This window comes from Engraulis encrasicolus, chromosome 18, assembly GCF_034702125.1.
Source record: "Engraulis encrasicolus isolate BLACKSEA-1 chromosome 18, IST_EnEncr_1.0, whole genome shotgun sequence".
NCBI classification, from domain to species: domain Eukaryota; kingdom Metazoa; phylum Chordata; class Actinopteri; order Clupeiformes; family Engraulidae; genus Engraulis; species Engraulis encrasicolus.
The window spans coordinates 36555556-36576332 of record NC_085874.1 but is presented as its reverse complement, the minus strand read 5'-3'; the positions used below and the strand labels follow the sequence as shown (position 1 = coordinate 36576332).

Sequence of the window (20777 nt, the reverse complement as noted above, 5' to 3'; positions counted from 1 at the left end):
GCACTTAGCCTCAGACCAGCTAGCATTCACCACTCCAATCGGCTTGTGAAATGTTGGATGTGTGATCAGTACTTTATCAAAAGAAAATTCATTGAACAATATATGACAAGATCACTATAGCAGAACCATGATGACAGTAATCATCAATCTGCAAATTGTCCGCTCTGCCAAAGAAGCTGCAGTAAGCTACGCTAAGCGGTGCTGCCTGCCTACCTGCCTCCCTCCCCACAAGACACAACACGGTACTATTTCTGGAGGAAATAAACCAGCTGTGATTCGTTCTCCAACGAGGGGAGAGAGAGAGGGAGAGGGAGAGGGAGAGGTAGGGAGTTACCGGAGTTAGGGGCAACTGCTGTCATGATCCATGCTGCGCGCCAGCAACTAAACCAAAACACCCTTGTTTTCGAGTCCCCCCGTTATATTTCAGTATATTAGGTTGAAAAGGTCATACAAATGATCTTTTTGTTCAGGCTACAGATGACAGAAGACTGTGTAATAGCAGCTGATAGGTTTGGAGTTGTTAGGACGATGCCATTACGGGCAAAAACGTTTGCAGTTATAGTTCTTCTTCAAATGTTTTCTCAGCTTTTTGGCTAGAAAGCAGCATTTTGGCGAATTCCACTTAATTTCAACAGATGATTATGAAAGAACGGAAAGGGGTAGAGAGACACCGTTTTTTTCTGATGACAGATGAGCGTCTAATCTGTGTTTTGATAGGTATGGTGTTGACATAGACACAGAACTCAATTTTCTGTGAGCCTCCAAAAAACACCCAAAATGCTGAAAAATGGCTGGCACTCCGAGGTACTCTTTTATGAAAATGGCTGGCAGCCAATGAGTTAAAGGGACACTGTGTGAGATTTTTTAGTTGTTTATTTCCTGAATTCATGCTGCCCATTCACTAATGTTACCTTTTTCATGAATACTCACCACCAGCATCAAATTCTGAGTATTCATTATGACTGGAAAAATTGCTCTTTTCATACATGAAAAGGGGGATCTTCTCCATAGTCCGCCATCTTGAATTTCCAAAAATAGCTATTTTTAGCTGCAAAAATGACTGTACTTGGACCATACTAGAAAATATTTCCAAAAATAGCTATTTTTAGCTGCAAAAATGACTGTACTTGGACCATACTAGAAAATATTTGTTTATTACTTTGTAAACTTTCATGTAAAGATCAAATTTGGCAATAGGCAGCCCAGTTTCAATGAGCAGCATAGTTGCAGTACCTTTTTTGACCATTTCCTTCACAGTGTCCCTTTAATGTCATTAAATAAACCATAACGTTTCGATCCCTCAGCGGGATCTTCCTCAGGCCCAAAGTGCAGTGGGAAATCCTGGTTTGTAATAGAACGGCCTTTGGAGGGCTTTATCAAATTTGAAGTGGCCCTTACTCGGAGTGAAAAAGGTTCCTCACCCCTTGCTCTCCTTCCTAGGTGGAGAACCCCAGCAAGCCTAACGACGAGGGCATCACGCCGCTGCACAACTCCGTGTGCGCCGGCCATCACCACATCGTCAAGTTCCTGCTGGACTTCGGAGTCAACGTCAACGCCGCAGACAGCGATGGCTGGTGAGATGTCACTGCGCTAGATATCACTTTTTCTACTTTTGCTAGTCACATCGACTGTATTGAATATGGTACCGTGTTTGCTAATTGGTTGTGTGTGTCTGTCTGTCTGTCTGTGTGTCTGTCTCTGTCTGTCTGTGATGTGACCCCATCCCCACCGCAGGACACCGCTGCACTGCGCCGCCTCGTGTAACAGCGTGCACCTCTGCAAGCTGCTAGTGGAGTCAGGGGCGGCCATCTTCGCCACCACCATCAGTGACGTGGAGACGGCTGCGGACAAGTGCGAAGAGATGGAGGAGGGATTCATCCAGTGCTCCCAGTTCCTACATGGTAGGCACTTGGCATGGTTTAAACAAAGTAATAAAAACATAACATGGCGGGAAAGAAAGGAGTCACCGGAGCATCTTCAGATGTGAAAGTTTACTTGTTTTATTGGGCAAGTGCCAAGACTAATGTTTCAACGTTCTCACGTCTTCAGAGTCAAGATTGACTGAAGAAGAAAACGTGAGAACGTCGAAACGTTAGTCATATTTCATTATTTGTGTATATTCGTCCCTCCATCCTCAATATGTTTGTGTTTGACCTCCAGGCGTGCAGGAGAAGCTGGGCGTGATGAACAAGGGCACGGTGTACGCGCTGTGGCAGTACGAGGCGCAGAGCGGCGACGAGCTGAGCTTCAGCGAAGGAGACCCCATCACCGTCATCAGCCGCAAGGACGAGGCCGAAACCGACTGGTGGTGGTGCCGCCTCAACGACAAAGAGGGCTACGTGCCGCGCAATATGCTCGGGGTGAGTACGTGGTCCATGGAGGTAGTTATAAGAACTGGAGAGAGTGAATAAGTCCCGCCCCCAGTCATTTCAGTTGGGAATGCTAGGCTAGGGAATTCAGACAAAATGTAACAAATTTTTCCGCTTCAACGATGGAGTTTCATGGAGCTCATTTCCGCCGACAGTTTACTCAGCCAATTACGTGCCACGTTACTGACTGAAGTAAGGTTGACCAGAAAGCTATATGGAAGACGGGCATTGGATGCATGGAGGTATTATAAGGTGCCCAACCACAGACCTGTAAAGGTAATTTATGAAAATGCAGACGAGGAAGTGCCTTGCTAATCGGCGAAGCTAACCAGCCAAATCCTGACCCCCTGACGTGGTCAGCCGTGGCCTAATGGTTAGGGAGGTGGTTGTCAGAACAGAGGGTTGCAGGTTTAAATTCCACCTCCATCGATGGCTGAAGTGCCCTTGAACAAGGCACCTAACCCCAAATTGCTCTAGGGACTGTAACCAGTACCCTGTAAAATAGGTGTAAGTTGCTAAGTGTAAATGTAATGTAACGTGAGGACATGCTGACACGACATGAATACATGGGCAAAGATTTTCAATTGGTTGAACGCCCCTTTAGGAGACCTTCGATTAGGAGACCTTCGGAGTGTTGAGGTAGAGAATAAATGTAGTCAAGTCAAGTCAAGTCAAGTTTATTGTCAATTTCTTTACATGCACTGGTCATACAAAGAATTTGAAATTGCGTTTCTTGCTCTCCCATGCAGACATAGACTAATCTAGGTAAGGACATAGACAGTATAGACATAGACAGTACTCATACATGGACATAGACAGTATGGACGTAGACATTGCTCATACAGACATTTAAAGTGCAAGACTGGACAACAGAAGACTTGTAGAGAACATACATTAAGAGGAGGTATTTTGTTGTTCTTTTTCCTAAAAGTCCTTTATAGCGTTCTGACATAGTAACAGTAGCATTTGAAGAATAAATAATTAAAAAAGGTTTTTATTAAATACACCAGCAGCAGTATGTGTGTGTGTGTGTTTGTATGTGTTTTGTGTGCGTGCGTGCGTGCGTGCGTGCGTGCGTGCGTGCGTGCGTGTGTGTGTGTGTGTGTGTGTGTGTGTGTGTGTGTGTGTGTGTGTGTGTGTGTGTGTGTGTGTGTGTGTGTGTGTGTGTGTGTGTGTGTGTGTGTGTGTGTGTGTGTTTAGTGCAGGTAGAAAGTGCGGTGTGCGTCTGTGTGTGTGTACCTGTGTATGTGTGTGTGTGTGTGTGTATGTGTGTGAGTATGAGTTGTGTGTCAGTGTGTGTATGTTTGGGTTTAGTGCAGAAAGTGCAGTGTGCTTGTGTGTGTGTGTGTGTGTGTGTGTGTGTGTGTGTGTGTGTGTGTGTGTGTGTGTGTGTGTGTGTGTGTGTGTGTGTGTGTGTGTGTGTGTGTGTGTGTGTGTGTGTGTGTGTGTGTGTGTGTGCATGTGTATGTTTTGAGTTAGTGCAGGTTGAAAGTTCAGTCACAGATGTAGTAGTGCAGGTGGAATGTTCAGTCGCAGATATGGTGGTGGGGATGAGGGGGGGGAGCGTTGTCAGTGGCCTGGCTGGCTAGAGGCTGACAGTGAAGGGAGAGTGGGTTGAGTGTTCAGTATCTTGATTGCTTGATGCATCGTGCTGCTTGCAAGCCTGGTGGTGCGGGAACGGATGGTCTTTTCACGCGTGCCTTTTTTTGGGCGGCGGTGGGGGGGGTTGTATTCACGTAGTGTAAATGCAAAATGGCAAAACAATGAGTACAGTATGACATTGGCGCATGGAGAAACTATAGGCCTAGGCCTACATTTCAGCCATTTATATTTTGAGAAATAAGGCTACATAACATTTTACCCATGGTATAGTAGTACATTGTCATTTATATATTTTTTTACAAATGCTGTACAGTGAATCATTTCTGTTTACAACACAGTTTCATTCGTCCCTCATGCAGGGGTCTATACAAGATAAAAATGTAAGAGTACTGTGCATTTTTTAACGCATAGACAAAAAGGGTCTAAGAGGGTAGGCTATGCCTTTTCCCCACACACACAAAGGCGTAGGTCCTACACATTCTACATGAGGGGTGCTGGTCACAGGGCCAGTTTTTCAAAATTCCTCCCATTAAAAGGGCTGAACAACATATTACACATTTATGTCTATATTCACATTCATTACACAGTAATTTCTATATGCAGTCCGATGTCTCCTCTGCCTTCTCAATGAAGGCCTGTCACCTAACTCATTACAACTGTAAAACAAAGCCTGGAGAGTGTTAGTAAACTCATCCCAACTGTCCCTTCTCTGAAGGTTTTTTTTTTATTGCTCCCAAACCCAAGTTAACTACAACAACTTGACTAGACTTTTGATCCCTCTGTCTTTCAAGCACTTGTGGTTTTCTGTATAGGATGTATTTACTCCAGGAGGAAAATGCGAAGGAAATCGTAATTCAAATCGTTTTAACAAAAACGGAAATCGAAAAAAAAAATAAAAAAAACTTTTTTTTTTTCTTTTTTTTTTTTACATTTTCGGAAACTATGGCGGCCGCCATAGTTTCCTCAATGTATGGGAAACACTGAATGTTTTTTTTTCTACCCTTTACCCAGCTACTTTATCGTTCAGACACAAATCCAGTCGTTTATGTCTGTCTGTCTGTCAGATACTGAAGATTTTTTGATTGAGAATCCATGGTATGTAACACACTATGAAATCTGTGCTCACTCTGACATTCTCTTGACCTTCTTCTGTTTCTCCTCTCTCCACAGTTGTATCCTAGAATAAAGCCCCGTCAGCGCTCTCTGGCATAACCCTGACTATACACACCCACCCCACCGCTCTCTATCCCACCACCACCACCTCCCATTCGCCCCTCTCTGGACACCCCCTGCTGCACCCCAGGCAGAGGGCTGGATCTCTGGCTGCCCTGGTGTGGTGTGGTGTGGTATGGTGTGGGTGTCCTAGAGCAAGACAAGGCTGCTGGATCATCATCCAGGCCGCAGCCCCACCAGCCCCCTCCAGCAGTCTCTAGGACCCAGTCCCCAGTCCCCAACCCCCCTGCCCAACCATGGCCTCTCCTCGGGGGATGGCGGCACAAGGGGCTACCAAGGCTGCTGAATCACCCAGGCTGCTGAATCACCCAGGCTGCAGAGCCACCAGCCCCCTCCAGGAGTTTCTAGGACCCAGTCCCCAGTCTCCAGTGCCCCAGCCCCCCTGCCCAAGCCATGGCCTCTCCTCACGGGGGCATAGGGGGCTACCCCAGCCCCGCCTGTCTCTAGGACCCAGTCCCCTCCAATCCCCAGTCTCCAGCGCTCCAGCCGCCCTACCCAAGCCATGGCCTCTCCTCACGGGGGCATAGGGGGCTACCAAGCTGCTACCAAGACCCTGCGCTCCACCCCAGCAGGGAAGAACACCAACACTAGTGTTCACTTTGTGTCACTCCACACAGGGCCGATGACTGCTTTGGACGGGTCCCAGGACAAAGTCATACAAACTATGTAATGAGGACTCGATTTTGGAAGCCCCCTCTCCCCCCTTCTCTCGCTGGGCCCAGGACAACCGGCCCCTTTGCTCGACGGCCCTGCCCACTACACTGTACTCCTCCTCCACACTGATGAACTAAAAACAATACACACACACACACACTACACACACACACACGTTACACACACAGAAACGGACAAGACACTTCACGGCAGGCAAGTTTAAGCAAGCTGAGAACAAGTTTACCTCTCGTTCCCCCTTCACCAACACCTCCAAATCTCTAGTTCCCTATTGGCCCGTTTCAGGCACCCCAGTCAAAGACTTCAACTGTACCTCTTAATTCCACCTTTTTAATGTGTGTGCGTATGTGTGCTTGTGTGTGGGCGTGTGTGTGTGCCTGTGTGTGTGCGTGTGTGTGTGTGTGTGTGTGTAAAGATGAAGACTTATAGACAAGAAGTGCACGCAAAGCAAATCGAAGCAAAGCGAAACTGAAGATTTCTCTCTCTCTCTCTTTTTTTTTAATGCATTCCTTCTCTTCTCCTCCTCTCTTGGACACAAAGTGATTTTTGTTCACGCATTCAGTGCCGTGTGACGCTTCCTTCTCTTTCTCGACATTTTGACGCGTGTCTACTACAAGGGATATAGTGTGCACATTGGACTCTGGGCTTTTTATTATTGTTATTATTATTATCATTATTATTATTCCCTCACCAAGATGAGCTCACGAGATCGTGACGAAGATGAACTTTAGAGTGCTGTGGAATCTTAAAAAAGGACAGACCAACACTAGAGTGGCGGTAAGGATTAGGTTTGCTCAGACAAAACCATTGATGAATGAATGATGAGAGTGTGTGTGTGTGTGCGCGTCTGTGTGTGCGTGCGTGTGCGTGCGTGCGTGCGTGTGTGTATTGTCTGCGTACCACGCGGGGAAGAAATGTATGCGTATTGTTGGTACTGTGCAGACTAAAAGACTGCTTTCAGTGTAAACAGCTTCCGACAGGGTGAGTGATTCTTCTCAACACTTACATGACAGTATTTCAACATAAGGCGGGAAGTTAGAGGGCTTAAGCTGTAGCCGTCATGGTACTTAGCCTTCTTGGGATGACACAACACATTGCACTTGTGTGTGTAAATTGTGTGTGTGCGTGTTTGTCTGGTTAAACTAAAGGAGCACTTGAGGATCAAATACCACTGGATCACACCGTATTTACAAGCCTTTTTGTTTTGTTTGTTTTAATGTTGCATTACATTTGGGATTTTACAGCCCCTTCTTCCACCACCTCCACTCCACACTCCCGTCAAGTCTTTGTGAGATGAGATGTATAATCCTGCCTGAACGGCAGCAAATTAAAGAGCTTTACTGTGGAGATCTCCTGTAGATACTGTGATAAAAACAAAAATATTTGTTTTGTTTTTTGATTTTGATTTTTACTTTTTTTTTTCCCCTCTGCTCTATGGTTTTATGATTTCACTGCCCTGTGGGGTTCTGTTTGCCATAAGGATACAGTACCTCACACAAGCATTATATACATGACGTGCACATTAAAAACAAGTTCTGGCATGACCTGACGTGATGTGTATGTCATTCTTTGTTTTGTGCTTATCCTACAAGGATGAAATGAATAGTAGAGTAAAAGTATGTATTAATCCCTAGGGAAATGAAGGTGTCCAGTAGCATACATGCATAGCAGGCCTTGACATTAACTTTTTCGCTTGCCGGCCACTGGCTAGTGGTTTTCCTGAGTCAATAGCCATTCAGCTATTCTACTAGCCACATTTTTTTTTAAATCATGACGCTGTACATCTAACCTCAGAAGATGAGGTGCTCAAAGCAAGAAGATGAGTGCATGGGTTTCAACATGGAAATAAAGCAAGCAAATAGAAACGGAGCTTTTCCTTGAACTTAAATACAAACAATTGATACACAAGGGGCAAAGTGCAGAATATACGCTATTATGATATGTCATATCATAGAATGAGCTACCTGCCAAATTGGCTAGTGACACTGAAATTGTTACCAGCCACAGCCAAGCTTTACCAGCATTTGGCCAGTTGGCAGGTGCCAGTGTCAAGCCCTGATGCATAGATACAGAATACACAAGATATTACACATAATTTTGCATATTAACCATATAGCACACATACAGTGAGTCCAATATGTATTTGATCCCTTGCTGATTTTGTTGGTTTGCCTACTAAAAAAGACATGATCAGTCAATAAACGTTATGATAATATGTATTCTAATATGGAGAGACAGAATATCAAAAAGAAAATCCAGAAATTAACTGAAGAGAATATATATTAATTCATTTCCTTTTCATCGAGCAAAATAAGTATTTGATCCCCTGCCAACTGATTACAGTTCCGGGCCCACAGACCAGATGGACACTTTCGATCAACTTGTCATCTGAATTAAAGACACCTGTACATACTAACATGCATAAAAGACACATTGAATCAGCAGAATCAGTCCATAGTATGAGTGAATCAGTCACACTCCAACCTCACCAGCATGGGAAAGACCAAAGAGTGGTCAAATGATATCAGGGACACGATTTTAGACCTGAACAAAGATTACATGGACTGCAAAGCCACAAGAAAGAGACTGGGTATTAATGACCCAGCTGTTGATGCATTTCTTCCAAAATGTGAGGAATACAAAATGACTATCCATCAGTCTGTCTGGGGTTCTATACAAGATTTGACCTTTTGTAGGGATTTGATAATCATGAGAACAGAAAGAAATCACCCTAGAGCTGTACGGGATGAACTAGGCAATGATATCAAAGCTACTGGGACCAAAATCACTGATAAAACAACTGGTAGCACTTAATGCCACAGAGGTTTAAAATCCTGTAGTGCACACATGGTACCTCTACTTCAGAAGAAACCTGCGCAGTCCCACTTGAGGTTTGCCAACAGACATCAGACTGGTTTAGGATATGATAAGGAGGTGCTGTAGTCAGATGAAACCAAAATCAAGCTGTTTGGCATTATCACAATTCAATGTGTTTTGAGAAAGAGTACTGCTGTCTGTGATCCCAAGAACACCCTCCTCACCATCATGCATGACAGTGGTAACATTGTGTATTGAGGTTGTTTGTCTGGCCAAGGCACAGGACAACTTCACATCGTCAAGAAATGGATGGAGGGAGACATGTAATGTGCAATCCTGAGTGCAAGCGTCCTTCCTTCCACCACTACACTGAAGGGTGGGCCATTTTTGGATCTCCCAACATGACAATAATACACAACATACAGTCAATGCAACAAAGGAGTGGCTCAATAAGAAGCATATTAAAGTCGTGAAGTGGCCTAGACAGTCTCCAAATATTAACCCTATAGTAATTCTATGGAGAGAACTGAACCTCCCATTTGCCAAGCTACAGCCACAAACTATTAATGTTTTAGAGATAATGTGCAAAGAAAAATGGGCAAAAAATATTTTCTACTATATGCACAAACATTGTCATTAACTAAAAGAAACATCTAACCTCAGTGCTAGACAACTAGGGCTTTGCCACAAAGCACTTTATCCTCTTTAGCTAGAGGGGTCAAATACTTATTGGCCTAAATTAAATACAAATAAATTAAAATATATTATTCTAAGTTATTTTCTGGAATTTCTTTTTGATATTCTGTCTCTCCATGTTTGAATACATATTATCATAAATTTATAGACTGATCATGTCTTTATTAGTGGGCAAACCGGCAAAATCAGCAAGGGATCAAATACATATTGGACTCACTGTATGCATACATTTAGCCAAAGGCAGATCAAAGACACACACACAGCTCTCAGCACAGAGCAGCCTATAATGGTCAAAACGTGTCCTAAAGGTGTGCAGGAGAGGTCCAGATGAGGGGGGGAATTGAGTGTATTTGGAGAACTAATTCTAGGATGCTGTTCTCAATCCCTCCACTAGAGTGTGCTCGTGGTTTAAAATATGTAGCCTACATCCTGCTTTGTTTTGCTTAGTTATAATGTGGTCCGAAGTCAGAGTGGGAAAAAATTGGTTCAATACGTTGGGGTGCTGCAATGTGCATGATTGACTGAAGGTTGTTTGAAGTCACTGTTAGTGAACTCCGCCGTATCGGCATATGGAACGTGAAAAATGAAAATCCATCCGAATTTTTCATATGTGGCCTACAAGGAGGTCTCATTGGTGGCCTAACTTGCCCACAGTATAATTTCCATATGCGAACATTCTGACAAACCTTGTCACTGCGTTTATAGTCAGCCAGGCAGCCCCAACAAATCCATCTATGCGGGGAGAGATCTCCACACACAGACGGGCCTACCCAGTGCTGATGTGAATACAAAAGGCGCTGAAAAGGTAGCCCTGTGTTATGTTTGGCTCTCCATGTCACATCAAGCATGAATAGACGTCAGAGCGATGAAGTGGTAGGGGGGTTCTGCGTGATGATATAGCGAGCAGATGCGTCTCCGGACAGCGTTGACTGATCGCTCTTTGGAGACTAGGGGAGCGCGTGCCACTGGTGACGCGTGCATCAACCTGCGCTCGAGCAAAACAGACGGTTCCATTCTGCGCTACGATATGCCCTGAGGGCCAGATAGCCTGCGGTCGGTCGGTGATGGAGAAAACGCCAAAATACTTTGGCCCATTAATCAGCCCTCTGCCGCTAGGAAAGTGTTTTCCGTCGTAGTGGGCTGTAGGTATGGAGGCTCAGGGAAGGACAACCACAGTAGTAGGCCGGTGCATTTCTACCAGGCCAGGGTTTTCGTCCAACTGGCTTGTTTTTGGTCCGACTACTAAATAACATTGAACTCAAATTGTACCAGCAATAACAAACGGCGTATGCGTATGACTGAAGTTCGAAACTCTGCGAGCATAAATTGACAGGCGTCTGTAAACGAAATGATAGGCTACATTTTCCGATTAAAACATTGTTATGATAGTCCTATTACGTGTGACTATCTTGTTTCAGTCTTGTATTGAGTCATTTGAGGGGTAAACTGACGTTTCTGTTTCCCTCTGGTCTTCAAAATATTTTGCATACCTACTAAATTGGTTTAGGAATCTTTCAAAGACGCCCTACCTCCTTGCGCTGATGGCGATGTAGTGACTTGACTCGAGTGTGAGGTTAAATGAAATGAAACCAAAACATATGGCACGCGAAAAACTAAGCCAGGGACACAGTTAACCGTACGGCTGACCATCACGTATCATTTGACAGTGATGGTGGCTTAATTGGGGATGGGGAGGAGCGCAGATGAGCTCTCAACGAGCCCTTGGGGTTATGTGGAAGCCTGGCATTCCCCAACTCCCCAGGGTGTGGGCGGCAGCTGTGCTGGGCCGGAAGATCTAGGATATGAAATGGGAGTTGTCCCCACAGCAGATGGTAGCGGCCTTTAATTTTATTTAAGAGCTAGATCTAAATATCTAGAAGTAATGCTCTCCTGACTGCTCGCATTAATTATTCATTATGAGATAAGCTCGCTCCTGCGCCTGGTCGTTTGGGGGTTTGCTTTGAACTGCACACCAATGCATAGCCATTACTGATATTTCTAAATGAATGGTAGGCCCCACCACAAAGTGCAGTCATAGGGTTTATTCCCTATTTGGTATAGCACAGCCAAATTAAAATAAAAATGGTTTGGCCAGCTTTCAGCTATGCTCCCTTAAAAGAGTTTACCAGCAAAGTTCCAGTAATGTCAAAAGTCCAAACTTACAAGGGGCCTTTGTGGTAATTTTTTTTATTTTTTTTAAAAAGGGGGGGGAGGGAATTTAGGTCCTTACAATGAAAACGCAGGCGTTTCAAGCAGAACACTGTATGGCTTCCTGTTATGAAAATGGCCTGTGCATGGGGTTGGGAGTTTGTTTTGGGGTTTAACCTCATGTCAGAAATCTCAACCTCTCAATCGGGGTGGCTACTTGAAGGATTGTTGGCCCAAACCACAAAGCTCAGTGACCCATCCAAATGAAAATGTGAAGTAGTTTGGCCATCAACTTGTCTTTGACCCCTTGAAGATTTAGGATTATCCCATTTCGGGAAAGCTCATTTAAAAAAGTGGGCTCATCCCTCTATGAAAATGTTAAAGGTGGGGTTGCAGGTTAACCATTTCAAGAACATGTTAACCATTCAAGAACACTATTATGACATCACGTTGGGGGTTCCGCAGGCTCATAGGAGTCTATGTAGACTAAATATAACTTTCACAAATGCAAATTTAACAAAACGAGGCCTTCTTTTGTTTACTTTTTAAAAGATGTGGACTTTTATTTTAAAACAATATGTGCCGCTCCAAACAAAAAAGCAATCAAAACTGTAAACTTATGTAAAAAATTCAAAATTGTGTACTAGATGTGTATATTTGTTCTGTCTCATACCCCTGGCGTAGATGTTTCGTTTCCCTGTCTGTTTCTATGTCTCTGTACTTGTCTGTTTTCTAATAAAAAAAATAATACACACAAAAAAAAAAAAAAGAGTCTATGTAGAACCTTAGAATCCTGGGGGAGTTCCCCCAACGTGACGTCATACCTGCGACCCCACCTTTAACTGCTGTAGGTCCAATTATGATGCCATTGCTACCTTTCGGTTTCGAATACAGCCTACCATTAATTAAAGGCTACTTTTTTTAAAAGATTGTAAAACAGTGTGTGCTTCTAAACCTATGAGATTGAGTGCTTATGAACTCTTTACTCTATGACACCCTCAACCAAACTACCTGTATTCCAGGGAAATCTATTCGCAAAGCACTTCAGTGCACACATTGTATTCAGACCACAAAGGCCCATAGAACCCAATTCAAATGACCTATCTCAGAAAGATTATGCTTTCCTGTTTGAGTGTATGTGTGTGTGTGTGCGCGTGCGTGCGTGCGTATGTGTGTGGAGGGGGTAGAGTGGAGTCTGTTCTGGATGAGATGGAATGACCCAGGAATACAAGTAGAGATGGGGATGGGGTGTGTGTGTGTGTGTGTGTGTGTGTGTGTGGAGGGGGGGGGGGGGTTCGACAGAGGAATGAGCCCCGATGTCGGAAATCTGACGGGAAACAGACCGGGGGGCGTGGCCGCCTGGCGTTCCCTGCGGACGCGTGATAAGTCAGCGTGGCAGAGGAGAGGAGGCTCTCCCCTGTTCTGCTGTATTGCCTGTCCATGCCTCACTATGGACCCTTATCTCTCAGCCACTTATGGAGGCCATTACTCTCCTCCGTTCCACTCTCCCCTGATGACTCTCCTGACTCTCCACGCTCGGCGTTCGAGACACACGTATGCGTGCCGTGCAGCCAGAGGCCGCTGATCTGGACCCAGGACAAAATAATCTGAAAGGGCCCCACTCTCATCAATACATACCACAGTTGTATAAAGTAGAGGTAGAAGTACTCTTACAGGTGTAATTACAACACTAGTGGTATGATATGACATGGTTGCAACTTTGTAATATCATACTACCAGTGTTGTAATTACACTTGTAAAAGTAGTTACACTTCTACTTATTACAACACTGATACATAGGCTACAATGTAATGGGGGTCCCCAAATTCTGCACCCCTCTCTCCCCCTTTACTTGGTCCCACAACAACTGACCTATTTGGGCCTGTCATCAGGCCTGTGCTTGCAGCCCGTGGTACGAAAGCAAAGACAGACCCGAGAAGTCAAGTCCGTGTGAGTGCAGCTGAGAGCGACGGTGATTTATCACCACATTAGCAGAAACAGAGACTCTAAAAGTGACACCAGGCTGCGTGCCGTTGCAATTTTTTTTTCAAAAAAATAATACAAATAAAGTCCACCCACTCCACAACACTGATTTGTAAAAAATGTCTTCTCAGAGAGGATGTAAACTGATATGCTCGACTGAAATATGCTGGAAGGAAGCCAGATATGGGGTTGGTTGGAGGGAGGAGAGAAAGAGGAGGGGGAGAGGGCTGTGGAGGCAATGTTTTAGGGAGGAGAGGAGAGAGGGTTGTGGAGGCAATGTTTTAGAGAGGAGAGAGGAGAGAGGGTTGTGGAGGCAATGTTTTAGGGAGGACAAGTCACATGGCTCCTCTTGGCTTGTGTCACATGTTCATTTTTGTTTTTGCCCAGATGTTGCATGTACTGTACTGTACAGCAAACCATCCAGCGTGCCCAGCCTGAGGCATATCCTGTTTGTGTTGTATCGTGTGGCTTTTTTTTTTTCAAGTCAGCCAATATGAACAGTAGTTTGAAATATGATACTACTACCATGTGAGGGTTTTTTTTTTTTTTAAAGAAACACCAATATTAAATAAAAAAATCTTCAAATCTTTCAAACTTGAAGTCAGCAACAATATACAATATCAGGGCATAAAGACACCATTCTCTCTCTCTCTCTCTCTCTCTCTCTCTCTCTCTCTCTCTCTCTCTCTCTCTCTCTCTCTCTCTCTCTCTCTCTCTCTCTCTCTCTCTCTCTCTCCCCCTATTGATGGATCTCTAATAAGCGTGTCTACTGTATCTGTGCTGTGCCACATCAATTTGAAACTGTCACGCTTGTCAACTGGTCAGAGCCAGAGTCAGCAGGGTGTCTGCCTACTACGTACAGTATGCCTGAGGGCCAGATTCGCTACACTGTCTCTGTCTGCCATTGTCTGCCTAGCTCCACAGCTTTCAGGCCCGGGATACGCTTGCTGTGTGACTTCCATTAAACATACAACTACGTGCGACTGCGACCGAGTGCACAAACTTTTTTTCAGAGCCATTTGAGCACTACATTTGATACATTATGTTTTATACAGTATATAGGGGGAAGATAACCAGTGATGCTCTCATCAACAATTCCCATCATCCCCACACTCTGTTGCGACCTCAACATGAAAATTCAGGATACCCCCCCCCCCCTCGCTGTTATCAATAATGGCCCTACTGTGGCCTAACTGGGTTACTACGCTGGCGACCCGGGTTCAATTCCGGCTCGGGTCATTTGTGTATTTGTCTGTGTACCTTGTGCCAGGTGTCCTACCCCATGAAGCATGGAAATCAAATACCCAATGGCAACGCGTTCGAGCACAAAAAGTGAACGCATACAGAACGTGTTTCCTGTAGCAAGCATATCCCGGGTCTCATCCCTCTGCCACCACTGTACATTTGTAGAGAAGAGCCATAGCAAAGTGAAGTGAAAGCCCACCTGGGAAACTCTAAATCCCATTGTGATTGTGTCACAAATCTCCACAGCACGCAAGTACACACTGCACATAGCAACATTGAATTTATGCCTCACCTGTGCAAGGAGGCTGGGGCGCTGATAACATTTTTGGGCCCCATGAAAGATTCAAATTTTGGGCCCCCAAAATGACAAATTATGTTATCAGCATCCTTCCAGGGCCCTGTCAGAGCTGTCGGGCCCTTATCTGTAACACCTTTGGTTTGGTTTGGTTTGGTTTGGTTTATTTATGGATATAGGAAGACAAAAAGGTATCCAAGGGATAACATGTAAAAGTGTAAACACTTATTTCCAACATGGTCCCTGATGGAAGAGGACAAGACATAACAAAAACATGTAACAGATATCACATACACATATGCCATCACATTCCTACGTCACCTAGTTCTCCACTTTATTCCACAAAAATACTCTAACTCTTTGTTTAAAACACCTTTTTGTTTCTGCCATTTTAATATTTAGTGGAAGGCTATTCCATACCTTACCCCCCTTCACGGCACCCATGCAAGGAGGAAGCCCCCAATGGCGCCACAAGATAGCAGTGCGGCGGGATGGTACCATGCTGCTCAGGGTAAATAAGTTATTATATTGTATACATATAGGCCTACTGACTTTCAGGTGATTTTGTCATGGGATCTGGCCAAGGCTTTCAGTGGACCTGAACGTGATAGTTAAGTGATGGTATAATATTCATGTAGAAGAACAGAAGATATTTGTCACTCCCAAAGAATATGAAGAACTATTCTAAACAGTAAGCATATCAGACAGCGGACATGATATTTGGGGGACATTTTCCCTGTATTCCCCTCTGTGTCCAGGGGTTATATCTTTAAAGGGACACTGTGTGAGATTTTTAGTTGTTTATTTCCAGAATTCATGCCACCCATTCACTAATGTTACCTTTTTCATGAATACTTACCACCACCATCAAATTCTAAGTATTCATTATGACTGAAAAAATTGCAATTTCCATATATGAAAAGGGGGATCTTCTCCATGGGCCGCCATTTTGAATTTCCAGAAATAGCCATTTTTAGCTGCAAAAATGACTGTACTTGGGTCATACTATAAAATATTAGTTTATTACTTTGTAAACTATCATGATAGTTACATAGTTGCAGTACCTTTTTTGACCATTTCCTGCACAGTGTCCCTTTAACAACAAGTACTGTTTTACCCTAAAAATGTTTGGGAAGGCCCTATCATGGTTCTAACGGGCTGGCAGGGCACAAGGCTCCTACGCTGGCGACCCGGGTTCGATTCCAGCCTGCAGCCTTGGTCCTTTACCGAACCTTCCTCATCTCTCTCCCCACTTGTTTCTTGTCAAATCTCTCACTGTCCCATCATAAATAAAACTAATAAAAAGACAAAAAAAAGTTTGGGAAATAAGAAATTTCCTCGCATTTTACAGGGAAAATCACCTACCAAAAACCAGAAACCCTCCCCAGAAATTTTGATCATTATTGGGTTAATACGTCGTGGAGGTCACAATGTTGGGAATGATTTGATGGTCCCTATAATCAGATACTAGCCCAACAAAAATGAGGAAATTAAAATTGAAATTAAATTGTTTCCATTGCATCTGTGCTTTATCATGTTGTTGAGCCATTACTGAGGGGGAAGCGAAACGGACGCACACCACGTCGTGAAATGTGAAATTAGAGTAGAAATTAGTCATGTGGGGCGGGGCTCTTTTTCAATGGGCAGACAGTGTGATAGATGAGGGATGTATGAAAATGAGTTATGGTTCCTCACTCCCCCTGGGCAATGTAATCAGGAGGGCATTATGAGTAAATAACGTCAGCATTTAGCCTTCGTAGCCTGCCCAGTCATGGAACCATTTGTGCCTTTTATATTCATGCAAACACTATATATAATCAGGGCTCTAAATTAACACCAGCCAACTGGCCGAATGCTGGTGAAAGTTCAGTTTAGCCGGTAGACAATACCAACTTAATGGTCACTTTGACCCATTAGTCAGTGTGTGTTTGGCTTGTGAGATTAACATCTGCTAGCCATTTTGGCTGGTATTGAAAAAATTGCATAGGCTACATAACGTTGGCTACACAGTATAAGAAGTGGCCTCCTGAATCCTACCGCGTACATGACATTAGTGTACCACGGACATGAGTTATGTTCTTGACTCCCCAAGGGCGGTATAATCACAGGGCATCATTTGTGGCCCTTGCATAAGCAAACTTTTCAAACCTCCCCACCAGCTCCCCCGGCCCTCTGCCCTCTCCCAGTCTCCAGCCCACAGGCCCTCCCTTGTGGATAGTTTAGCCCGGGAGGGTCAGGAGGAGATCCAGTCTACATGCAGGGGTTGGGTGAAGGCAGGGAAGCTGACAAGGGGGGACAAAGGGGTGAATTGTCCCGGGCCCAGGGTGATTGGGGGCTCATAATTGGGTCCTCATTACATTGAATGTATTGGGTGGGGGGCCCTTTCAGATGACTTTGTCCTGGGCCCCAGCCAAAGCTGTCAGCGGCCCTGGGTGGAGGAGTGCGGTACAGGCTGGCCCAGCATTATCATACCGCAGAAGCCTGAGAGGAAAACACAAAGAGTCAATTATTATCACACCAGGGAAAAGACCAGACTGGACCACCCTCCTCCTTCCCTCAACCCCCTCTCATTGAAATCTCCAAGCCATCCACCCACCACTTAGGATGGATGCCCCATGTGGTCTTCTTCTCCGCAGCCATGTGAGCAACTGCCATGCACCCACACAGCCACCCACCAACACGCCAACCAACCAACAACAACAAACAATGTCCATGGCAACCAGTAGACCGCAGCCCAAAAAGGCCCACTGAACATGTTGAAGTTCCCGGATTGTACAAAATGCCTTTTTTTGCACTGTTTCACTGTATATTCCTGAAACAAGGTGACAGGGATGTTGCTTTTGCTTTTGTCCGGAGTCCGGACCATCATGGCCGGCCGTTTCTTGCCCCATTATGTGGTCTTCTTCTCCCCAGTCATGTGAGCAACTGCCATGCTGTTGTTGGCCGTGCACCCACACAGCTGAGCCAGCCCACCCACCAACATGCCAACCAACCAACAACAAACAACAACTATCCTCTTCGTCCATGGCAACCATACCAGTACCCCACGATGGAATCATTTTGTGTTGCGTTAAAGCTCTGCAGGGAAGCCCAAGAGGGCCCGCTGAACACGTTGAAGTACCCAGGGTGCCGTTCAGGTTGATAAAGGGTGACTGAGTCACCAGGGCCCCATTTAGGTAAATGAGGGGCCCACACAGAGTCTGATTGATGAATACATAAGGCTGGGGGGTCCATTGGAGCTGATTGTACATAGGGCCCAGAATGTGTGGCTATAGCCTATGTCCCTGACCACAGCCTGGCCAGAACTGGCGCTAACACTAGATTTAATTGAGGCAGATTACCACAGATACTTCATTGATTCCAAAGGCAAAGTAAGGAAACATCTTCAAAGCTGCTAACAACTGTATGAAATTGGAGAGATCCCTGTGAAACATTGGCAAAATTGCATAATCTTTGATCTTTGGGAACATGTGGAAAACAGCGGGATTTGTACCTCCTGAACCCAGCCAGGATCGCCACCTCTGTTCCGGGTGCTCCGGGTAGATTTGAAAACACCACATGTGGCGCGGGGGGCCAAGCATGCATTTCAAGCAATGGCACCGTACCACCAGGGCCGGTTCTAGTCCATTTGGGGCCCTGGGCGAGCGTACCCTTTCCCTTTCTGCCATTAGACGTTAGCGTCTGTATGTACATCTGATCAGCGGTGTAGTCTACTTTTTTGAAGTGGGTATACTGTATATTGGAGCATTTTTTGAAGAGGGTATACTGTATATATTTATGCAATTCTAAATAATGGATCAATACATTTAAGTGGGTATACTGAAGCCCCTAAAATTTAGAAGTGGGTATACTCCGTATACCCGCGTTCTACGTAGACTACACCACTGCATCTGATTGAGTACAGATCTAGTACCTACATATACTGAGTGCCCATGACAACATTGTCAATGGAAGTTCTAATGTTTTATTTTGCTCAACTTTCTAATTCTGTGGGACCTTTTGGGCTTTATGGTGCCCCCAAGATATTTGGTGCCCTAGGGCGACTGCCTTATCTGCCTATGCCTAGTGCCAGCCCTGTGTACCACACTGCCATGGACAAGTTCTCGTCTGCTTGGTTCCTTCGGCACCTGTTTTGGGATTATGCATGGCTCTTAGACACGATCCCTCAGCCAACACACTGAGATCCTGCGTCTTTGATCTGCAGACCATATGATATGCCCTGCATGTGGGATAACTGGGAAGAATGTGTGCTGCTGGAGGAGGTATGCGGAGCGGTGCGGAGTGCTGATGTGATGTCAGGCCGCAGCTATTTGCTGGTTACAGATCGCCATGTCCAAACACTGCACATGGCCTCAGGAGGACATACGGGGAATACCAACCTGACTATTGGGAAGGAATGTGGTGGAGTGACACGTGACAAATGGACAGCGTTTTCGAGCTAATAGCTGATATTTCTTTACATACAGTAACTGTTTTTCATGGATGGACATCTTCTCATTGTGTTTTACTTCATTTTGTAAAAGATTTCCCCCTGGGATCAATAGCTTATTCTCTACTCTACTTATGCACACTGTTTAACCAGTGGAAAGCTGTAATCATTACATCTCATTGTAAATGTATGGTTTTTTGTCTACTTAAAATAAAAATTAAAATTAAACTTTAAATAAAAAGGTGTGTGTGTGTGTGTGTCTCATTTCACCACCCCCATGACATCACTTCTGCACCACCACATTCTGCAATTCAGGACATCATGCCTTATATTCCAGAAAGCACGCTGAACAGGGCCACTGGCAGTTTTGACCAGGCCTGGGGCAAAATCATCTGAAAGGGCCCCCCTCTCACTACATTGCACATAGGGTGACCAGACGTCCCGGTTTGACCGGGACAGTCCCGGTTTGGAGTTGTGTGTCCCATGTCCCGAGCAAACTCTCTCGGGACACAAATATGTCCCGGTTTTGGCCACCGACTACATTACGCCATGTCTATCAGGGTAAATATATGGAAAATATTACATGTTTACCTGCCACAATTAATGGCAGCCAGCGCTTGTATAGAAAGTCTGAAGGAGTCAGTTGCAATTTGTCATTCCGACCTCTAAAATTGCTTAGAATGCAGGAAATTGCATCTAAAAAATACAAATTTTCCTGGGGGAGGACCCCCAGACCCGCCCGCCAAATATTGTCCTTCAGTCATGCACGAAGTGTCCCGGTTTTAGACTACAAAAATCTGGTCACCCTAACATTGCACATAAGGGAATGCCCTTCTTTAGCCACATTCGAGAGCCAGATTAAATAGTGGCTTCAAGCCCAACAAGCTGCACACATGCACTCTACTAACACATAGCCCTATTTTTGGGCCTCTTTCCCCCTATTAGCATGTTTTTTTTGTCTTGTATTTGTATCATTTCTTCTGTACTAATAGTCTTTTATGCATAAAATGTATGTCTGTGATTTTAATGGATACCAGATGGGAATTAGCCTTTTTGCTATAATCTGGCACATTTACATATGTGATTGTATGTACAGTACAGTACCGTGTATATGTTCATCAATGTGCAATGTCCTGAAAATTAAAATTAAACGTTAAGTGAAGTAAAGTACATGAAATGGGCTCCCAATTCTGGGCCCTCCCGTTCCCTGGACCCAGGGCAACTAATGTATTAGCGGAGGGCCTGCTGAAAAGCACATCATGCTTTCTGGACAGATGACAGGCCGCAC

At 44.8% G+C, this 20777-nt stretch overlaps 1 protein-coding gene across 1 annotated transcript in view; it reads left to right on the top strand.

The window, feature by feature from the left end:
• Positions 1 to 7425, top strand: part of ppp1r13bb (protein phosphatase 1, regulatory subunit 13Bb) — a 117514-nt gene extending 110089 nt beyond the window's left edge. The window contains exons 18-21 of the mRNA XM_063223558.1: positions 1441 to 1574; positions 1735 to 1901; positions 2161 to 2360; positions 5142 to 7425. Of these exons, the coding sequence (XP_063079628.1) occupies positions 1441 to 1574; positions 1735 to 1901; positions 2161 to 2360; positions 5142 to 5183 (543 nt within the window). The 3' untranslated portion in view covers positions 5184 to 7425. The remainder of the gene's footprint in view (positions 1 to 1440; positions 1575 to 1734; positions 1902 to 2160; positions 2361 to 5141) is intronic.
• Positions 7426 to 20777: the final 13352 nt, after the last annotated feature.